Below are 19,455 nucleotides of genomic sequence, written 5' to 3'. Positions count from 1 at the left end.
TGTAGTACTAACAAAGCAATGATTATTACACCACCTTTGGACACGTCACCATCAAACGCACCAACCAAATTAAATAACTATGTTCTCCTCAACTGTAGGTCCAAACTACATTCTCTCCCAGCGAACCCAGCCAACCATTAAGCCGTAGAATTGATCTTTCCGTGGATCGCCACTGTAGACGATTGAGTCACAGTCAACCAAAAAATAGTAAAAAGAGGGAGACAGGGCACTCACGGTTCAATTCTACCGCCAAACTCAGAAGCACTTTTCCCGGCGGATTCTAATCCAAAGCCGCTGCTTCTTTCCCTATTGTTTTCGAATTGGATTCACTTGCGCTGATTTCTCTCGGTAGCTCCGATCGGTTATGCTCTCGATCGTCTGATTTTGAATTCGGATTCCCTTAGGGTTTGATCGGAAATCCGAACTCCTACGATGCTGTCGAATCACTTGCAGAATGGAATCGACGCGCCGAAGCTGGCGTGGTCTCGCCTCCCGACCTCGGACGACTCCGAGAACGACGTCGTCGGGCTGCGGAAGAAAGCCGACGAAGGCGCCGGCGTCGAGAGCCTTGACTACGAAGTCGTCGAGAACTACGCGTACTGGGAAGAGCAGGTTTACATTTCTCACTTCAATTCCTCCTCAATTTTTTCAATTCAGTCATTCGAGCTTTTGAGATTGTAATTCGATTTCTGTTGATGAACTGTAGGCGCAGAGAGGGAAGCTCTACGTCGGTTACTATGTGGCTGTGAAGTGGTTCTTTGCTTTGCTCATCGGAATCGGTAAGCACTGGTTTGGATTTTGAGTCTCTAAGAACTCTTAATCGAGCTCCATTAGAGTAACATTTATAGCATATTTGAGTTTGAGTTTGAGTTTGAGTTTTCGAAATTCGTTTCGGTTGGTTTCAGGCACTGGATTGGCTGCTGTGTTCATCAATATTTCCGTTGAGAATTTTGCCGGCTGGAAATTTGCATTGACATTTGCTATAATACAAAAATCGTATCTGGCCGGTTTCGTGGTGTACATACTAATCAACTTAGTTTTGGTCTTTTCTTCTGTATATATCATTACGCAATTCGCACCGGCTGCAGCTGGGTCCGGTATTCCCGAAATCAAGGGATATTTAAATGGTAAGATGGGCGTGGAATGAATTACTTAATGAAGCTAGTCAGCGCGAGTTTCCTGCTAACTGTTGTTTATATGTTCAGGGGTCGACATACATGGTGTCCTACTTTTCAGAACATTGATCGGAAAGGTGTGGTGAACTTCTTTTGTGTGCTGTCCTCTTAATATTTGAAGAGTGAATTTTGTACTTAAGATTCTGATTGTCTAATGGTTACTGACTTACTGCACAGATATTTGGGAGCATTGGTTCAGTTGGAGGAGGTCTAGCTTTAGGCAAAGAAGGTCCTCTTGTTCACACTGGTGCTTGTATTGCTTCTTTGCTTGGACAGGTGAGCACGTAATTCCCTGTTTGAATACCTCTAATTACATAATCTACATTATACACTCCAAAGCAACATACTTCTTTTAGCTTTATTCTTTCTTTTGAGGGTTCCAAAAGAGTGTGAGCAATCACTAGAAAATTTTTGTACCATCTTATGTTTTGATGCAACTTTTTTCAACATGATTCCTCACTGTCAAATGTGTTATTACAGGGTGGATCTACAAAATACCATCTCAGATATAGGTGGCTACAAATTTTTAATAGTGACCGAGATCGCCGTGATCTTGTGAGTAATTTACCTTCTCAAGAACTATGTTGTTGTGTCAAAGTGAATGTACTATATTTGAATCTTGTTTTGAATCTTGTTTCCGCAACATCTGAAAGCCTATTTACTTTAGTACTCATTTATTTTTAAAAAGTATAATAATATGTAGCTGTCAGAGTCTTCTGTTGCTTTTGAACAGATATAGTTACGTCCTTTAAGTAGCTTGTATGTTTGTCTGTCTTGTTTTTAATTTTTAAATTTATTTTAATGTGACTGTTACTGGCTAAAATCTGAACTGATTATTTCTGGTGGTAGTCATCTTCCATCCAATTATCTGTATCGCCATCCAGAATCTAGGACAGATATAGATTAAAGATTTATTGGAAAAAACTATGTATAGTGCACTCTAAAACAGACCTGAATGTGGTTGCATGTAATGCTAGAAATGGTACGCTCAGTGTTTTCTTCTTCCTTGTGAGTATTAAATATATGCTCCAGCTATGCTATTTCTTCCATTTAATGATAAAATGGATATACATCTAGATGGTGCTCATTTTACATGTGTTATTTTCTTGAAAAGGTAACCTGTGGATGTGCAGCTGGAGTTTCCGCTGCTTTCAGAGCTCCTGTAGGCGGTGTACTATTTGCATTGGAGGAAGTCACATCCTGGTAATGAAGGTCCATTGTTATTAATGCAGTTAATGAGTGATTAAATGCATGTATCTTAGTTATTCATGAATATGATCCCAGTTAGATACATATATCAGTGCTTACAAACTTATTTTTAAGCTTCTGCGTTTTCAACAACTATCATGTTTCATGATCTTGAAGGTGGAGGAGTCAACTTATGTGGCGTGTGTTTTTCACATCTGCTATAGTGGCTGTTGTGGTGCGTACTGCAATGGGATGGTGCAAGAGTGGAAAATGCGGACATTTTGGCTCAGGCGGCTTCATAATATGGGACATATCTGAGTTAAGATCTAACTTTTCTTCTCTCATGTAAACATATCCTGCTGCATGGTTCTTTTTCTTTGCAAGCTTTCTAACTACTATCTTTAGTGGCCAAGAAGACTATTCCTTTGAGGAGTTCTTGCCAATGGCGGTTATTGGGGTCATTGGAGGTTTACTGGGTATGTTATAGGTGGCTAAGTTATGTAATTTATGCCCTATATCTTTTTCTCGTTTCCCAAAAAATTATCCGACAATTTTTTGGTTTTGTCCTTCTAATATAATTTTTCAGGGGCCTTGTTTAACCAGCTCACGTATTACATCGCCTACTGGCGCCGGAATTATTTGCACAAGAAAGGGAATCGAGTCAAGGTACAGTTTTCGCTATATATTTATACTTTTTATTGTGTATGTTTCAAGAATAGTGCAGTCTTACCACTAATATTTACTTCCTTCGATAATCCCATTACGTGGAACATCAAAATGCAGATAATTGAAGCATGTCTCATCTCTCTGATAACGTCAATTATTTCCTTTGGTTTACCACTTTTAAGAAAATGTAGTCAGTGCCCAGAAGCAGATCCAGATTCTGGTATTGAATGCCCGCGGCCTCCAGGAACGTATGGAAATTATGTTAATGTAAGAGTGAATTGACTTGTCTATTGGGTTTTGCTTTTTGCAGTTTTCATTTTGCTATATTTTCATATTTCTGTTATAATGTATTTCACACTATGAATAAGTTTTAGTATTTAGTACATTTAAAATGCATGGAAAATTTATATGCGAAGGGTGTTGGTGTGCTCATTCTTTTGATTGTAGGTTCTAGTGCATACTCTTCTGCTAATAAGAAAAATCAAGTGCGTCTATGACATTTTTTTTAATTAAAGTAATAACCACCTGGGGAGTCGCTCAATAGTCGTGAAAACTCTTGGTTTCATGGTTTAACAAATTGTGGATATGCAATTACCCATAATCCTTTTTAAAAAAATTCCTCAATTCAGAGCCTTTTGTATTTATTTAAAACCTTAAGCTATTTGTATTGACTCAAAATTTACCACATCATAATGGATTAGCTTTTTTATAATCATATGTTATTGTTGACTAAGGTCTTTCTGTACTAATATATGGAACGTAATGAGGCCCCTTTTTCGTTTTTGGTGTTGTGTCCCGAGGTTTGGTAAATATTATGAAACATTCAGGTAGCTTAGACTATTCAAGTAAGCATATCTAATTTCATACTGTTTCCAGTTTTTTTGCAGTAAGGACAACGAATACAATGATCTTGCAACTATTTTCTTCAATACTCAGGTTTTGGAAATTTCTGTGATTATTTTGTTCACCCTTTAGATTGTAGGGTGTCTCAGTGGTTTAATATGTACTCTATTTTTATTTGCAGGATGATGCGATCAGGAATTTGTTTAGTGCAAAAACAATTCACGAGTACAGTGCCCAAAGTTTATTGACCTTCTTGGTATTGCGTTTATTTACTTGGCTTAATGATTCTCTGTTGTATATATATTGCTAAATTGCTGATATACCAACATGCTTTTGTTTTCTGTAACTTATATAGATGGTTAGACTTGAGCAGACTTTATTTGTATATTTTTATTTCACTTGATAATCACGGAAGTTTTGTAGCTCGTCCTTATCTGTTTGATTTTAAGATTCAAATACAGTTCCTATTCATTCCCTTGTCTTATCTTATGCCTACGAAGTTATGTAGTTGGATACTCAAAAGTTCTCTGGACAAATGTTTCCCCTGATTTTTTTTTTCAACCTTTTCTCTCTAAAATTTATTGCAGGTTATGTTTTATACATTAGCAGTAGTTACATTTGGTACCGCTGTTCCAGCTGGTCAGTTTGTTCCTGGAATAATGATAGGATCAACATATGGACGTCTTGTAGGCATGTTTGTTGTTAACTTCTACAAGAAGCTCAACATTGAAGAGGGGACGTGAGTCTCATATACTCATACTTTTACATTGTTGATGCATTTTACTCTACTAGCAGACCATTCCCTTCATATCAATCTTGCCAATTTAATAATGCACTTGTTGTGTGCTTGGTCGTTCTGCTAGGTATGCACTACTTGGAGCAGCTTCCTTTCTTGGAGGTTCAATGCGAATCACAGTGTCTCTATGTGTCATTATGGTTGAAATCACAAATAATTTAAATTTTTTGCCTCTCATCATGCTTGTTCTTCTTATTTCAAAGGTACATCTTGCAGAATTATAAACTTTTGATTATGTCGATATATAGTGGAAGTTACTTACGAAATGTACATTCTCAGGCTGTTGGTGATATGTTCAACGAAGGCCTGTATGAAGAACAGTCACGATTAAGGAGCATTCCACAATTAGAATCAAAACCGAAATATCAAATGCGGCAGATGACAGCAAAGGAGGCCTGTGGAAGAAGGGTAAAATATTATCAATTTAATCTTCTTCTATGATGGTAGACAATGGGATTACAAGCAGTTAACTACTATTATAAAATGTCTCTTGCTTCCTTGTGTAGAGAATAATATGTAGCAGTAGTAGTTTTTTTTTTTTTAAATTTACCAACTTTATTTATCACGTTGCAAGTACTATTGCTCACTTTCATACAATACATTCAAATTCCGACACACTAAAAGGAGTCTATCTGGCAAAATTTTTTTTTTTTTTGACATAGATTACTTTGATGAATTATGGGGATATAGGGGTTTTCAATATTTCAGCTTTTAACCTTCAGAATTTTTTAATTCGATGCATTTTTCTATTATGTTTGAGCACACTGGACGTGCGGGCTGTTGTAAAACAGACAAACTCATGATTGCATCAGCCTCTACCTCATTTTTGATACTTGAACTATTTTAGAATACTCTTCATCCTTGCAATAGTTGGCTCACGGTGTTCCATTGTCTTTTTGTGAAGGTGATTTCATTCCCACGTGTTGTTAAGGTTGCAGATTTGGTTTCTATTCTACGGAGCAACATGCATAATGGGTTCCCTGTATGTCAACTGGAACTTTCTCCTCTTTGTATCTGTTTGTGTGTCTTGGTCTTATTTAATATCGAACGTGTGTTTCCTGTCATATTGTCTTACAGGTGATTGATCATTCTAGAAATGGAGAAACACTTGTCATCGGGCTAATGCTTCGTAGGTATGGTTATCATTCTTCTTTGAAAAGCTTGATCTCTTTTTTTAGGCAAAGGGGCAAAAGTTGACTCTAATTTTTTTGGTTGCATTTGGTTTGAGATGCAGTCACTTGTTGGTACTTCTGCAGTTGAAGGTAGATTTCCAGCATAGCCCTTTGCCATGTGGATCTAGGTCTATCAGGCAAGTGGAGGCTCAAATTTGGTTTCTAGTTTGGCTGTGCTCTTTTACCCTCATATTCTGTTTATGACAGAATCTCTGTATTTCAGGCACACTTTGAGCGAGTTTGTCAAACCTGCTTCCAGTAAAGGGTTATCAATACATGATATACATCTTACCTCAGACGACTTGGAAATGTACATAGATCTTGCCCCCTTTTTAAACCCATCTCCTTACCTCGTCCCTGAGGATATGTCTTTGACAAAGGTGAACGTTTAAGTGCGATTCATATAATATTTTCTAGATTCGTATGATGACATATGGTTTTGCTTCTGTTAAGACTTAAAGAGTGATATCATCCTTGATGCAATATGTAATATGACTCGACTCATATTGCTTGTCATGCTCTTGATGATGATGCAGGTATATAATCTTTTCCGTCAATTAGGTCTGAGACATATATTTGTTGTTCCGCGGCCATCTCGTGTGATTGGTCTGATTACCAGAAAGGATTTATTGATTGAGGTATGGTCATCCATCTGTTGAGTACATGTTACCAAACGAATGTCAACTTGTTATTGACTTCTGATGGTTTGTTGTGCAGGAAAATGAGGATCCGGCGTCAATGGAACTACAATCGACTAGTGTAAGGTCTCTATGATACTTTACTCATTTAAAATCTATTTGCCAAGTGTGTATTGGATTATCTGATCCGAAAATAGTGTATAAGGTGATGATGTTGCCAAGTTCCTCTATGATTTTTTTGTTTTTTTGGTAATATGTATTTTTCTATTTTGCAAAGCAACACGTGTCACAAAGTGGATGAGTTCTAGAGAAGTGACATGATTGTAGCAAAAACGTTTAGCTAACGTCAGTCATTATCGAGCTAGGTCTTTCTGCTTGGTTCAATCGTTTCCCCGTTTCTCTGTTTTCTGTGTTCCAGTTGGAGCTGAGCGGGGGCTGTGTTTATGGTTTCTCTTTGGAATTTTTTTCTTTTTGTGATAGCATGGTGCACTCCCTGATTTTTATGAACTTCATTAAGAATATATCGTCTGGAGATTTGGAAAATCTGTTTGTTGAACTCCTCTTTCTGTAGAATCTATATTGTCAAAACTGCAAATGTGTTTTCCCAAACATGCATTTCATCTTCTTTTATTTCAACTTGTCAATCTTTTATTTATTTATTCTCTGATGGCAGAGCACAACATTGTGAAAAGAGAAAGGTCAAGTGGATTGGAGATGCGGAGCGCCCGCTACTCACTAGTCTTCTATCATGACACCTATCTAACTGACTTGCTGTGGAAGACTCGATTATTTACTTCCCCATCTCTGCCTCAAAAGGCCTAGGTTTTAGTGTTTTACTGCTTTCTTTATAAATTTTACAGTAGTTATTTTTGAGAAAATTAGTTAGGATTAGAGTCGTTTGATTAATTGTTTCCCCTTTGAGGGATTAAGAACCACACCCATCTGAGTTTTGTAACATGAACTGGAACAATAATAGTAGATGGCAGATTGCTGCGACTTGTAAAAGTTACAGATCACAAACAGGGAATGATGCAGTTCAATGTACTATTTGGTTCAGCAAAACCTCCGACCATAGTGCATGTTTTGACATCTGATCCATTTCTTTCATCTTTGTGATTAATATATTTTACAATCCGAATTCTTTTTAGAACCTTAATAGGAGAGAACACGTGCCAAAAAAACAGAAAATTGAAATTATTAGAAGAGGATGGAGTGGATTGTGCGGCTGTGTAAATTTCAGCTTCTTAGAGCTAGAAAAACAGTCAATATCCATTGCTTCCCAAGACAGGTATTAAAATGATTTGATGTTTTGAAACTAGATTTTTGTGATGAAGGACGAAAAACTCGATTTTCTTTTGGCAGAATGGCCATACAGCAAGAGCAGAACCCTCTATCTTAGCAAAGTAATTTATTAGAAGACGGCCCAAAATAACGAAACTTATTCTATACACGGCTTATTTTTTCAATCACGCGCCAGTATTGCAACTAAGGTTGTTCGACTTGTTTCAAATTATTTGTGTATTGCAACCACGCGCCAGTATGTCTTTCCTTCTATTTCGCTCACTCTTTCGTCCTTTTCTTCTTCGTTTCTGTTCTTCTGCAATCTGCAGTTAGCAACTTCTTCTTATGTTCAGAAAATAAAAAAGTTATTGTTTCTTCTTATCCGTTTCGTTATACTCTTTCCCAGGTTCAGTCCAAATCAACACCATCTCATCCTTTATCCTCTCTTTCAAATTTATTCAATTCAAATTATTATCATCAGATGCAGAACAAATCATCCTCATCTAATTATGAGATATTCAATTAGTAAGTCAATATCATTAGAGCACCCCATCTTCAAAATCTGATGATTCAGATCTGAATCTTCGATCGGAGAGGAAGAAGATTAGGCTAAAAAAGTCATCAGATTTCTGGATCAAATTCGTTCAGCTACTAATCTAAACCGAAGTGTACCAAGCTGAAAAATCGGTCATACCGACAACTTTGATCGGTGGCTGTTTGAAAAATTTGATACCGACGCAGTCCAAAGTTTCGGACTATCCTGCCGGCTGCCGCCACCCCTATCAATACCGTATATGATCGATTTATTTTTTGAGGATATATGGGCTACCAGAAATATGATCAATCTCAGTTTGAGGTTTGATGAGAACTTGATGTGACCGACGAATGAATTTTTGAATCTGAATGATCAAAATTTCACTCCACCTATTGAAATCAACAGCTAGGATTAGCCGTGTATAGAATAGGCTCTCCCAAAATAATTGCTACAAAGCCAACGAAAAAGAAACAAGTTGTAGAAAGTAGAAACCGGAATTGTGGAAAACCGATCGGTGACTACTGTAATATGTCATAAGAAAAAAGAACACAACGTAACATACAATACATGATTTAGGTAGAGCCTGTATATACAACTCAAATACGTTCAAGAAATAAGATGCATTGGGTGAAAGGATAAACGGAGATTTTTTACTGAAATTTATTTGAAACTGTTGTAATCCATTATACCCGTACACTCTAGCTCCTCTCATATTTCAAGAACCAAAATTTCACTACTATTCGCACCAATATAGTAATTAAAAAACAAAACTCAAATGCTCATAATAAAGCAGTCAAGAAACTTGAGGGACACACCAACCAACTCTTAACCAGAAACAACAAATGCGAGAGTTGCAACTGTAAACAATCCTAGCAACGCAAATTGTCCCTTCACAAACTTGTGCGGAGCAGCCGTACTTGGAGATGGTGCGGGAGTCTTGGCGGCAGTAGTTGGAGTAGGAGCAGGTAATGCAGAAGGAGTTACAGCGACTGATACATTGAGGACATGGATGTCGACTTTCTGACCGGCTTGACAGTGACCGGGAACACCGCAAATGAAGAAGTGGTGGCCTTTGGTCTTGATTGCGATGGAGTCGTTACCGGTGCTGTAGGATTCCAAGGGGACTGTAGCATTACAGGACCTGTACATGGCATGTGTAACTCGAAGTACATTGTGAAACTGAGCATTGTATGTGAATTCTGATCCCATGCACCAACAAGCAAAAAGAACGATGAGATTTCGTTAGACCCTAACAAATTGCACATATGAAGCTTCCTAGCTACACTACGACAGAAATGCAAAGATGGCTTAGAAGCAAAATGCTTTGGAACATCACTTTGTGTTTCTGGTAACCATGTAACTCGCTACCAAAATAATTTTTACTTTGTTAGTTCATTTCTTTCTTAACTGGGAATGGCGTTAGACCGAATATATATATATATATATATACAGTCCCTATCCAGAGTGAAGCTTTACTATGAAATTACAGAGTGAAGTTCCAATTTTGACACACTTTTCGGTCAATTTTTTTCACCATAAGCGATTCAATATTTAGGTATGTTATTCAACATCATCTCTACAAAGTTTCATCGAATTTGACAATGGTTTGAGCTTTCAAAACTGAAATTTACATGAACGGTTCACGTTAAACAGTTTTAATTCATTCATTGATTTAATCTAATTTTAATACTTTAACGATGTCCGAATTAGATGAAATTTTGTAGAGATGATCTTGAATAACATACCTAAATATTGAATCGCTTATGGTGAAAAAATTGACCGAAAAGTGTGCCAAAATTGGAACTTCACTCTGGATAGAGACTATATATATATATATATATATATTATCATCAATTCTAAAGCAACCGATATAGAATTGCAACCGAGTACTTCACTAATGTAAGAATGAATTGTAGTGGGGATCCAGTCATTTAGATCGACCCCCCAAGAAACAAAAAGACAATGATGAGTGGATTTCATTGGGTCCTTTTGTACGTGAATTCAAAGACACTGCATCAAAATGCAGGCGCGCAAGCATGAATGCATGATCGACATAATTATGAGTTTTGCTCCATCTCAACTTGGAATAGAAAAGACAGTGATGATTGCAGCATTTCCCACTAGTAATTTCTATTGACATGACCTAATTAACCACAGAGAAACCCAGGAAGACAAACTGAAAAACATGACCTCCATATGACAGTTATAGAGAAACCAGAACAAGCAAAGAGAAGAGATTTGACGAAAAATGAACTCACTGATAACGTCTCCAACTCGGAAGCTCTCAGTAGCAGCCCATTCTTTGTAGTTGACATTTCCCATGGTGGTCCATCCAGCCGAGTCTCCAACCTTGTGTACAGTGGAATTTGAAACCTGCAGCACCACGGCCATCGTCGCCACCAACACAGCCAAGGCTCTGATCACGGAAGCCATGGCTCTAAGAAATGAGAGTACTAGAAGAACTTTGCTACTTTGTTCCGAATGAATTACCTTCATGTTGAGGCAATATATAAAGCTTTTGAAAGGAATGACCGGGTTGGGAGGTTGGAGGTCATTTGGGTTGCTCTAAGGCCATGTTTGGTTGGTGAATAAATTGGTATTTTGTTTTTTCCTATGAGGGTGAGAAAATAAATTCGCTTGATTTCTTTACTAAATTTGAGCACGCCGGGAATCATCTCCAATCGGAAATTGTTGTAACATCCAATTCTTCAATGGTATCATTGTTATCAAATTATAAAGGATTCAAAAATTTGGTAATGGTGAAATTTGATTGAGGCTTAACGAAATGATCAAATTATTTAGAATTTGAAAATATAAAAGAGTGATCAGTTGAAATTGAAACATAGAAGACTAAATTGTCGAGTTATCAAAATATGGATGAGTGATTAATATTTTATTCAAAATTTAATTAAAAAAAAAGTAATAGAGAAATTAGCGTACAATATTCAGTACGGAGAAATTATATAAAAAAATGAATTTATTGAGTGTAGGGGGATCTACTCTGAGCCCTTTTGACGTTAATGGTTTCTCTTATTCGTTTTGGTCCAAGTCATTTTCCTTATATTTTGTTTGGCTTTTGGTTTTTAGTATCTGCTGGGGAAGAGAGCACCTAACTTTTTGTGGGAGTTACAAGGGGCATGTCAACTGAGTCGCTTAATTTGTAGGGAAAGGGATTGTATCTTTTGGTTTGGTAAAATACAATGACCTTCCAATCCAAGTGAAAGAAAGTGATAACAATCTTCTTCTCTATGATCCATAAAAAAACAATAAAGACATAAATCAACTCTAATGATCATGTTTGAAGAAACTATATAAGCTTATTTGTGCATGTATTCAAAAGTCTAGTGATATGATACTTTTCTCTATTGTAAGTGTTGGGAGATCGACTCACCTCTGTTATTTTTCTTAAATGCTTGCATTCATGTCAATTTGTCAACAACATCCTAATAATTTATAAACTATATCAGACAACCATATTGAAAAAATAAAAATAGAGACTGATGAATTTGTAGACAATGCTAAGTAAAAGACTTCGATTTTTCTCTTAGCTAGCTCTTTAACTGGGGCGGATCCAAAACATTGGTTGGTGGGGCTCAAGCCCAACCAAGTTTTTTGGTGTTTAAAATAAAACTAGGTATATATCATTATTTTTGTGGTATTTGTATTTGTTTTTAGCCAAATTTCTCCAGATTCTACCCATCTTATGCCTATGACATTTGTTATTTGGTTCTTTGTTCTCGTTCTATTATGTCTTTTAGTTTCTGATTGATATATGTATATATATATATAATATTTTTCTCAACTAAGGAGGTCCGCACAAATAGTTGTCCGTCCATTTGTTTTTTGATTTTGAAGGCCTTAGCGATTACCAAATTGGCTGAAATTTTGAAGAGATGATCTACACAATATTACCTAGATACTAGACGGTGGAGATGAGGAGATTAGATCGAAAAGTGGTGAAAAAAATGGAAATCCGCACTAAAACATTGGTGCGGACTTCCGCATCGAAGAAATGTTATATATATATATATATATTGTAAGATAGTTTTCTTCTTCTTAAATAATCAAAATTTCTCAAGTAAGAATTCTTATAATTATCTTCCCTCTATTGATTTTGAAATTACAAGTATGAGTTATTGAGGTTCAATCTAATCAATTTGAAAAGAAAAAATTGTTGCGTTTTCTAATGTATTTGATTTTCATAATATTCTTCTATTTGCATTTACGCCCAATTTTATTTTTAAAGACTTATCAATATTACAGTTTACATAGTTGTAGCGGTAAAATATTTTTTTGTCTTCGGCCAAACTTGAAGCCCATCCCATGTCCAAATCCTGGATCCGCCACTGCTCTTTAGGACTAAGATTGAAGGACGTGAAAGGGAAGAATGCTGGCATAGGTTATAGTTTGTTGGTTATAGCTACTAGCTAACTAGTGGTGGTGGTGGGGAGTATACGTAGAAGGCTCATCTTCAACTAAGAGATGAGTCCGGCCATGATTACAGTTTCATAGTTTATTTAGTATTGCAGAAAGTTTTTTGTTCATATTGGTGAGTACCATGATGACCTTGTTCTATTGCCACTACAATAATCTGAACTCAGCTGAGAGTATTGCTTTGTTCATGGGGTAAGGACAGTCTTGCAATGTACATTTCCTTTGATTAAGTTACAAGGACATGCGTAAGCATAGGCAATGCTTTTTATATTGCTTACCAGTTAGTTGAGCCTGATCAAGATTTGATAACCAAAATTTTGTAGGGAGTACAAGACAGAATACAGAAGTCAGATACCCTAAAATTGAAAAGAAAGTCATAGAGAATAATGTATATTAGTAGAAGCTACTGCCAATGAACAATGATTCTAAGAGAAACAATTTTCTCTTGTAATAAACTCCTGATACAGATAAGAGGGCCAAATCCAACCCCATAAAGCTTTTCAACATGGTCCTTTTGTGAGTAATAAAAAGGAAATCAACAGATATGTATGTGATGTTCATATCTAAACGATGAACTATTTACTACTTAGTGCAGAGTGCAGACAGAAACCCTGAAGCTTCTCTTCAAATTCTACAGCTCTGTAACAGGATCAAATCCATTAGAATGTCCATTTTTCTTTGCGCCGTTGGCTCCTTCAATGTGGTAGTCATCATCAATGTACTTCTTCCACAACCAATGCTGCCTCCAGACCCTCTCGGTCATTTCTTCAATGGGGATGTTCTTTGTTTCCGGGACCAGGAATAGCACGAAGATTGACATGACCAGGACCCAGCTAGAAAAGAAAAGGAAGATGCCAAACTTGAAGTGGCAAAGCATGGAGAGGAAGGCCTGTGCTATTACAAAAGTGAAGAGCAAGTTGGTGCAGACGGTCACACTTTGCCCTGCTGATCTGGTCTCCAGTGGAAATGTCTCACTTGGTATCAGCCAACCTAGAGGCCCCCAAGACCATGCAAAGGCAGATACAAAGGTGCAGACCATGATCACCACAAAGATAGCAAATCCTTTCTGAAGGTCATCACTGTGGTCCTTGACCTTGATTCCTAGTATTATGGCTATCACCACTTGTGACAGGAACATTTGAACACCAGCTTCGAGTAAGAGCATGCGACGACCTACTTTGTCAACTGAGTAGATTGATACAACAGTGGAGAGAACATTGACAGCTCCCGTTATAACAGCTGAGTAGAGAGCAGCGTCGTTACCAAATCCTAATGTGTCAAACAAGACTGGCGCGTAAAACATTATGGCATTGATTCCAGTAAATTGTTGAAAGATCTGCAGCAAAATAATAAGGCAATTGAAGACATCAGATACTAATACTTATTGGAAAGTGGATTCAGCTTTAGGACAATAGGACATATAGGCATTGTATGATATTATTAACCTGCAAGGCTACTGCAATAACTAGCTGTGGCCGATTCCTACGCTTTAGAAGATTTCTGAAAGGGTCCTTCACTTCTTTAGCCACACGACTAGCCTCAACAAGTTCCAAGAACTCAGGTTCAACATTGTCAGTACCCCGAATCCTTCTAAGTACAGCTTTGCCTTCTTCTAAGTGACCACGCTCTACAAGACTGTTGGGTGTTTCCACCACCAAGAGGGCACCCAAGGTAAGGAGACCGGCAGGAAAACCAGCCAAACCCAATGATAGCCTCCATCCCCATCCTCCTGAAATTCTGTTATTGCAAGTGACTCATTAGAGACAGTCAGCAACATTGCCAACATTTAGAGGCAAATCAAGATATTGAGAGACATCCTTTTGTAAGGTTCAGATAACAAAATAAAATAAGATTAGATCAAATGTTTCAGCATTACTAGAAAGTTCATCTGAATACAAAATCTGATTTTGTTGCGTGAAAGACTGACAAATTCTGGTCTAAGGCAAAGCCATGAGTAGACAGATTAAACCAGTAACTAGACAGTTAAAATACTTTAGGTTAAAGAGGTTCCACACCATCTTCTTAATTGATTAATTTGATTTAGAAGTTGTTACAATATTTAGAATGTATTAGCCTTCTAACTAAATTAACCTGCAGTTTAATACTAAACAAGTTCGTTTATTCTATGGATGAGCACTTAAACGACCTATACAAGAATGAACGTACAGCTTTTAATCTTTGCCAGTTCTGAACTTCAGAGATTGACTAAATAGATGACAAGCTAGAAATGTTTAAGGGGAAAGTTGGTCAAACAATCTGAGAGCTGAAAAAATCATGATACACGTCTCTAGAAACTAACATCCAGCCTTTTTTGTCCTAATATGACGTGTGTATGTTCAACTGCATAGTTTAATGTAGTAACTCTCCCTTGATAAGTACTCATCTAACAGGAACATTAGTTTTAGCAGTATAGTGGTTCAATATTGTTGACTTTCTGATACTAAGTTTAATACTTAATTTCCTACAGTCAAACTTGGTTTTGAAAACATGCATATATTTTGATTCTTATTGATACCAACTAACACCTGTGGTGTTTTCTTTGGATAAATGAACAGGTGTAATCTGCTTCCACATTATTTTCAGCAAAGATTGTCTTCCAACTTCAGGTATATTTGTCGCACAAGGAAAAAACAAAACTTAAATATTTATCTTCTTTACTATTTTTAATACCAATAGTTCTTTCATTCCAAGTAATAGTATGATGTCAGAGGAATTCTTTACTTGCTTGTTGTTCCTATTGGTCTCAGTGATTAAGCAAAGTAAAATGAAAAGTAACTCACTTATTGGTGCCATAGTTAACCAGGCTTGCAAACAGAATGCCAATGGTGACATTGAGCTGGAAGAGTATGTTCAGCCCCCCACGGATTCTTGTAGGTGCAATCTCAGAAAGGAACAGAGGCACAGCCTGCAAGTAACATGAAAATTGAAAGATTACAGACCAAGCAAAGCATATGATAATCACATGAAAATATCAGACACATACTATCTTGGATTAATTAAGTTTAAATTTGCATATCAAAAAAATTATATTTTGTCCACACAAGGAAAATGTCATCCAACAGATTCACTTGGGATCACATGCATAGTGACTTGAGGGTGCTTTTTGTTATTTCATCCAGCTCCAACCCTTCTAAGTTTTTAGATATGAGGTGAGATTGAATTTAATGTCCTAATTATTACAAAGAGATATGATACAAAGGTTTCAACATGTACACCACAGAATGATGGAATAAGCTGGAAAATTGGAACAAGAAAGCTCTATGGATTCACGTTTTCTCACAAAGAAGTTCATGACTTTTTTGGAAGAAAAAATGATTCAAAAAGCAAGAAGATGCAAAGTAATCAGATGAGGCGGCCTGTCCAGAAAACTCCAGGCCACAACTCGCTCTCTGTGATGTCATGTTTATCCTTATTAGACTCAGAATAGTAGAGAGGTCTCACCACATGTGCAAACGTCAAACACCAGAATATACCTAAAAGGCTAAAAGCACAAAAGTTGGAAAAAGAAGTGGAAGTTTATGACTATAGCCTTTCTAACCAAAAAGTATGACGCATAAGCTTCACAAGAAAAGAAAGCCGTGGCCTGTGATTTGATCATGGGCATGCTTCTCTTCCAATCTTATGGCTTAGTCCCACCAGTGGCCACTGGACGTTAGTCCTCCATGGTGTTCTCTAACCATGGATATGGCCCCAAGCCTTTTTAAAGTCAAAATAAGAATATCCTGGCTATGATATTTTGATAGAATTAAACAACCATGTTTTGATTTTTATAACAAACAGGTGTGTAGTCACTAGTCAAGTACCTAAAATCACTCATTACAATCCAAAGTAAATTAATAGTAATAAGAATGGACCCAAAAATATGATATGACTGATATGGTGTCTATATTCCAAGAGACAAGTCTAATTACACATCTTAAACCTCACATTAAAGCACCCAGATTACAGGATTTGTCACAGTTAAGTACAGTACAAAGTTAAAAAAAATTACCTGATTGGCGAAACCAACACCACAACCAAGAAAAATCCTCCCAATAATGAGCATAGCAAGATCCTGAGCTGCAGCATTAAGAATCGTCCCAACTATGAAGAAGATGCCAGCAATGAGCATAGAGGGTCTCCTCCCATAGTTCCTGGTGGTGTAAGAGGCCGCGAAGGTCGCGGTTAAACCGGCCAGGTAAAGTGAAGAGGTGAACAGCTGCAGGCCCTGGTTGTCATATTTGCAGTAGTTGCTGTTGATGTCTGGGTTCTGTGTGTTCCTATAAACCACTGGGAAGAACTTCTTCAAGAATGGCCCCATTGATGTAACACCACCTGCATCCAAAAATTACACCATCAACAATTTTTCCAAGGCTATAAAGGGTAAATTCACAGCCAAAATTGACCAAGCATAGCTGTCAAAGCACAACATGGCGGAGCAACAACAAAATTCCCTCTTCTAATTTTTTTTCACAAAATAAAAATAATTTAAAAAATTAAAAACATAAAAATCTCGCTCTGTTTTGGGGATCAAATTTCTCCAAGCTCAGAAATTTCGTGTTAAATATTTATTAGATTAGGTAAATATTCCAGAAATATTATTACATATCTGAAAATCATCTCGATTTGGTAGATAATCCTAATTAAAAATGAAAATTAGTAATGGATAATTTTATAAATAGAAACTTTACGGGCATTGACTAATTAAAAGCCTTTGTTTACTTCGAAAGAAAGAAAATCATGCACTAATTAATCACTGAAAGCAAATCAAAAGCGTCGGTACAGACCTTCCGGAACCCTAGCCTAACCAGAGTGAGGAGCTCAACAGCCGGCGAAGCTAGATCTAAACGAGAGCTAAACCTCACCGAAGCACATAATGTCGAATACTAAAGCAACGATAGAGAGAGTGAGAGAAGAGGATATGATACCTGAAACGCCGACGTCGTAGCCGAACATGAGGCCGCCGGTGGCCGCCATAATGCATGAGATGATGACGATGGGAGTGATCTTCGCCTCGAACTCACGGCCGCCGGCTGCGGCCGTCGAGAAGCCTCCGGCCATGTCACCGGGTGAAGGAAGCGAGGTCGGATTGTGGTGCTCGGAGAATTGAGAGAGAGAGAGAGAGAGAGAGAGGAGGAGGAGGAGGTAATGAGGTAATGGAATTGAGCAGAGGAGTTTGGGGATTATATAGAGGAGGACGAGGGAGAGAGAGAGCACGAGTTACGAATCGGATCCTGTGGTGGGTCACCACCGTTGGGATTCCACCACGTGTGGTGGTATGGCTGGCGAGTCTTCATAGTCAATATATATGTATTTTCTGGGAGGGAGAGAGAGAGGCGCGACTTTAGACTTTGAAGTCTATAGGTTGAATTTTCAAATATCCATTGTTCTTGACCATATGTATGTCACGTTGGATTTTGATATGTATCCTAAGAAAATTAGCAGCTGATTATATATGAGTCGTACCAACTAATTCAACGGGACGAGATGTTTTCATCCAAAAGTCTGAGCAGTTTTACTGAAAGATACATAAAAGATCTAGGAATGAAACTGTGTAGGGGCTTCATCTATTTTGCTCGTATTACAAGTGCATGCATGACCGAGGACAAATATATTTGCTAATTCCATTCCAAAAAAGGATATTATTTGCTAATTAGTTCAATACTTGATTCCCTATTATGTGTTGTAGGCATAGACAAATGTAGTAAAATGATAAGATTTATGATTAATGCATGCATAACCCGCGGCGGTGTGTGGCAGTCACCCCAGAGTGTGGTAACTAGTGTTTGATCTGCTCACAATAAGGAAACTGCTCTATCCTAGCTAGGGTCAAATTAAGGGTGCCTAAAACAGTGAGGCTTGTTAGGGTAGCGAGTTTTCGAACATCGGAAAATATAATTCAACACCGATATAACACAAACTTTTTAGTGTAAAGTTTGATTGATAATGTATGTTCCGTCTTGTTATACATATACGTGCAACGTTAGAAAGTTGTCACTGATTCGGAATAATCTCTTTTATTTTGCGAAATGCTAAACTTTTCTCCATCAAATTTCTACGGCCATGGATCAGTTAGAATTTCTTTTTTAAGTAAATTTCTCAATATATATATATATATACTTTTCAAAATATGCAAATAAAAACGAAGTGTGAAAGATGCTAAATTGGCCGGCTAGAAAGTTCTAACTTGATTTCTTTTCATGTTTGTTCAAATCGGTATTCGGTCAACCAATAATCTCAATAAGCATCAGCAAAATTTTCAGTACGGAATCCATTAATTAGTAATCAACTGGGTTACTATTGGAAGATACAATACCATAAAACTATTTATATGATCAGATTACGTTGACATAACATGGAAACTAGGTTCGTGGTCGATCGCAAGTTCACAACTCAAACAAATTACGATATTTCCAGGAATTATATATCTATATTCTGACCTGGTCTACATAAACAAGTAGCTAATCACCACAGACGTCGAGAATTTAAACGATTATGACTTCAGCTCTAATAGACTTATAGACACACACACACACACACATGTCTAGATTATGTGCTTGCTAGCATGAAACACAAGTTCGTATTCGTATGAACTGACGGATCTTTACGTAGAGAGGACAATATACATGTGGTCCGAAAAAGGATTTTGTATTGCAGCCTTCTTACTTTGTCACCTATTGTGATCGCTGGATGTATATATAATACTCTTCTGGTAAAATTCTCAACACGTAATTAAGTTATCCATAAT

General features: G+C 37.2%; 3 protein-coding genes across 3 annotated transcripts; 1 reads left to right on the top strand and 2 right to left on the bottom strand.

Moving 5' to 3' along the window:
- The first annotated feature begins 229 nt into the window (after positions 1 to 229).
- LOC126790474 (chloride channel protein CLC-d) lies at positions 230 to 7,558 on the top strand. Its single transcript, XM_050516715.1, has 23 exons — positions 230 to 612; positions 707 to 779; positions 906 to 1,127; positions 1,206 to 1,252; positions 1,353 to 1,451; positions 1,656 to 1,730; positions 2,290 to 2,378; positions 2,541 to 2,681; positions 2,769 to 2,839; positions 2,950 to 3,029; positions 3,147 to 3,296; positions 3,906 to 3,965; positions 4,054 to 4,128; positions 4,460 to 4,611; positions 4,736 to 4,871; positions 4,948 to 5,076; positions 5,573 to 5,650; positions 5,746 to 5,801; positions 5,903 to 5,977; positions 6,064 to 6,220; positions 6,377 to 6,478; positions 6,558 to 6,604; positions 7,152 to 7,558. The coding sequence occupies exons 1-23, from the start codon at positions 433 to 435 to the stop codon at positions 7,228 to 7,230; spliced, it is 2,373 nt and encodes a 790-aa protein (XP_050372672.1). The 5' UTR covers positions 230 to 432; the 3' UTR covers positions 7,231 to 7,558.
- Positions 7,559 to 8,922: 1,364 nt separating this feature from the next.
- Positions 8,923 to 10,751, bottom strand: LOC126790236 (mavicyanin-like). Its single transcript, XM_050516399.1, has 2 exons — positions 10,553 to 10,751; positions 8,923 to 9,493 (listed from the first exon to the last, which is right to left on the bottom strand). The coding sequence occupies exons 1-2, from the start codon at positions 10,725 to 10,727 to the stop codon at positions 9,120 to 9,122; spliced, it is 549 nt and encodes a 182-aa protein (XP_050372356.1). The 5' UTR covers positions 10,728 to 10,751; the 3' UTR covers positions 8,923 to 9,119.
- Positions 10,752 to 13,067: 2,316 nt separating this feature from the next.
- On the bottom strand, positions 13,068 to 17,855 carry LOC126790235 (sugar transport protein 13-like). Its single transcript, XM_050516398.1, has 5 exons — positions 17,636 to 17,855; positions 16,720 to 17,042; positions 15,509 to 15,633; positions 14,174 to 14,465; positions 13,068 to 14,064 (listed from the first exon to the last, which is right to left on the bottom strand). The coding sequence occupies exons 1-5, from the start codon at positions 17,766 to 17,768 to the stop codon at positions 13,360 to 13,362; spliced, it is 1,578 nt and encodes a 525-aa protein (XP_050372355.1). The 5' UTR covers positions 17,769 to 17,855; the 3' UTR covers positions 13,068 to 13,359.
- Positions 17,856 to 19,455: the final 1,600 nt, after the last annotated feature.

Source organism: Argentina anserina, chromosome 4, assembly GCF_933775445.1.
Source record: "Argentina anserina chromosome 4, drPotAnse1.1, whole genome shotgun sequence".
Classification (NCBI taxonomy): Eukaryota; Viridiplantae; Streptophyta; class Magnoliopsida; order Rosales; family Rosaceae; genus Argentina; species Argentina anserina.
The sequence above is the reverse complement of the archived record's forward strand: the minus strand, read 5'-3'. Positions and strand labels throughout refer to the sequence as shown.

Bases quoted from the DNA above. Each gene is read 5' to 3' on its own strand.
- LOC126790235 (XM_050516398.1), bottom strand. From the start codon at position 17,768: ATGGCCGGAGGCTTCTCGACGGCCGCAGCCGGCGGCCGTGAGTTCGAG. The intron at 15,634-16,719 runs GTAATTTTTTTT...TGTTACTTGCAG, and splicing joins GTGTTGGTTTCGCCAATCAG to GCTGTGCCTCTGTTCCTTTC. The intron at 14,466-15,508 runs GTGAGTTACTTT...TTGCAATAACAG, and splicing joins GTTAACTATGGCACCAATAA to AATTTCAGGAGGATGGGGAT.
- LOC126790474 (XM_050516715.1), top strand. From the start codon at position 433: ATGCTGTCGAATCACTTGCAGAATGGAATCGACGCGCCGAAGCTGGCG. The intron at 1,253-1,352 runs GTGTGGTGAACT...CTTACTGCACAG, and splicing joins TCAGAACATTGATCGGAAAG to ATATTTGGGAGCATTGGTTC. The intron at 5,978-6,063 runs GCAAGTGGAGGC...TCTGTATTTCAG, and splicing joins TGTGGATCTAGGTCTATCAG to GCACACTTTGAGCGAGTTTG.
- LOC126790236 (XM_050516399.1), bottom strand. From the start codon at position 10,727: ATGGCTTCCGTGATCAGAGCCTTGGCTGTGTTGGTGGCGACGATGGCC. The intron at 9,494-10,552 runs GTGAGTTCATTT...GCATGGGATCAG, and splicing joins CCGAGTTGGAGACGTTATCA to AATTCACATACAATGCTCAG.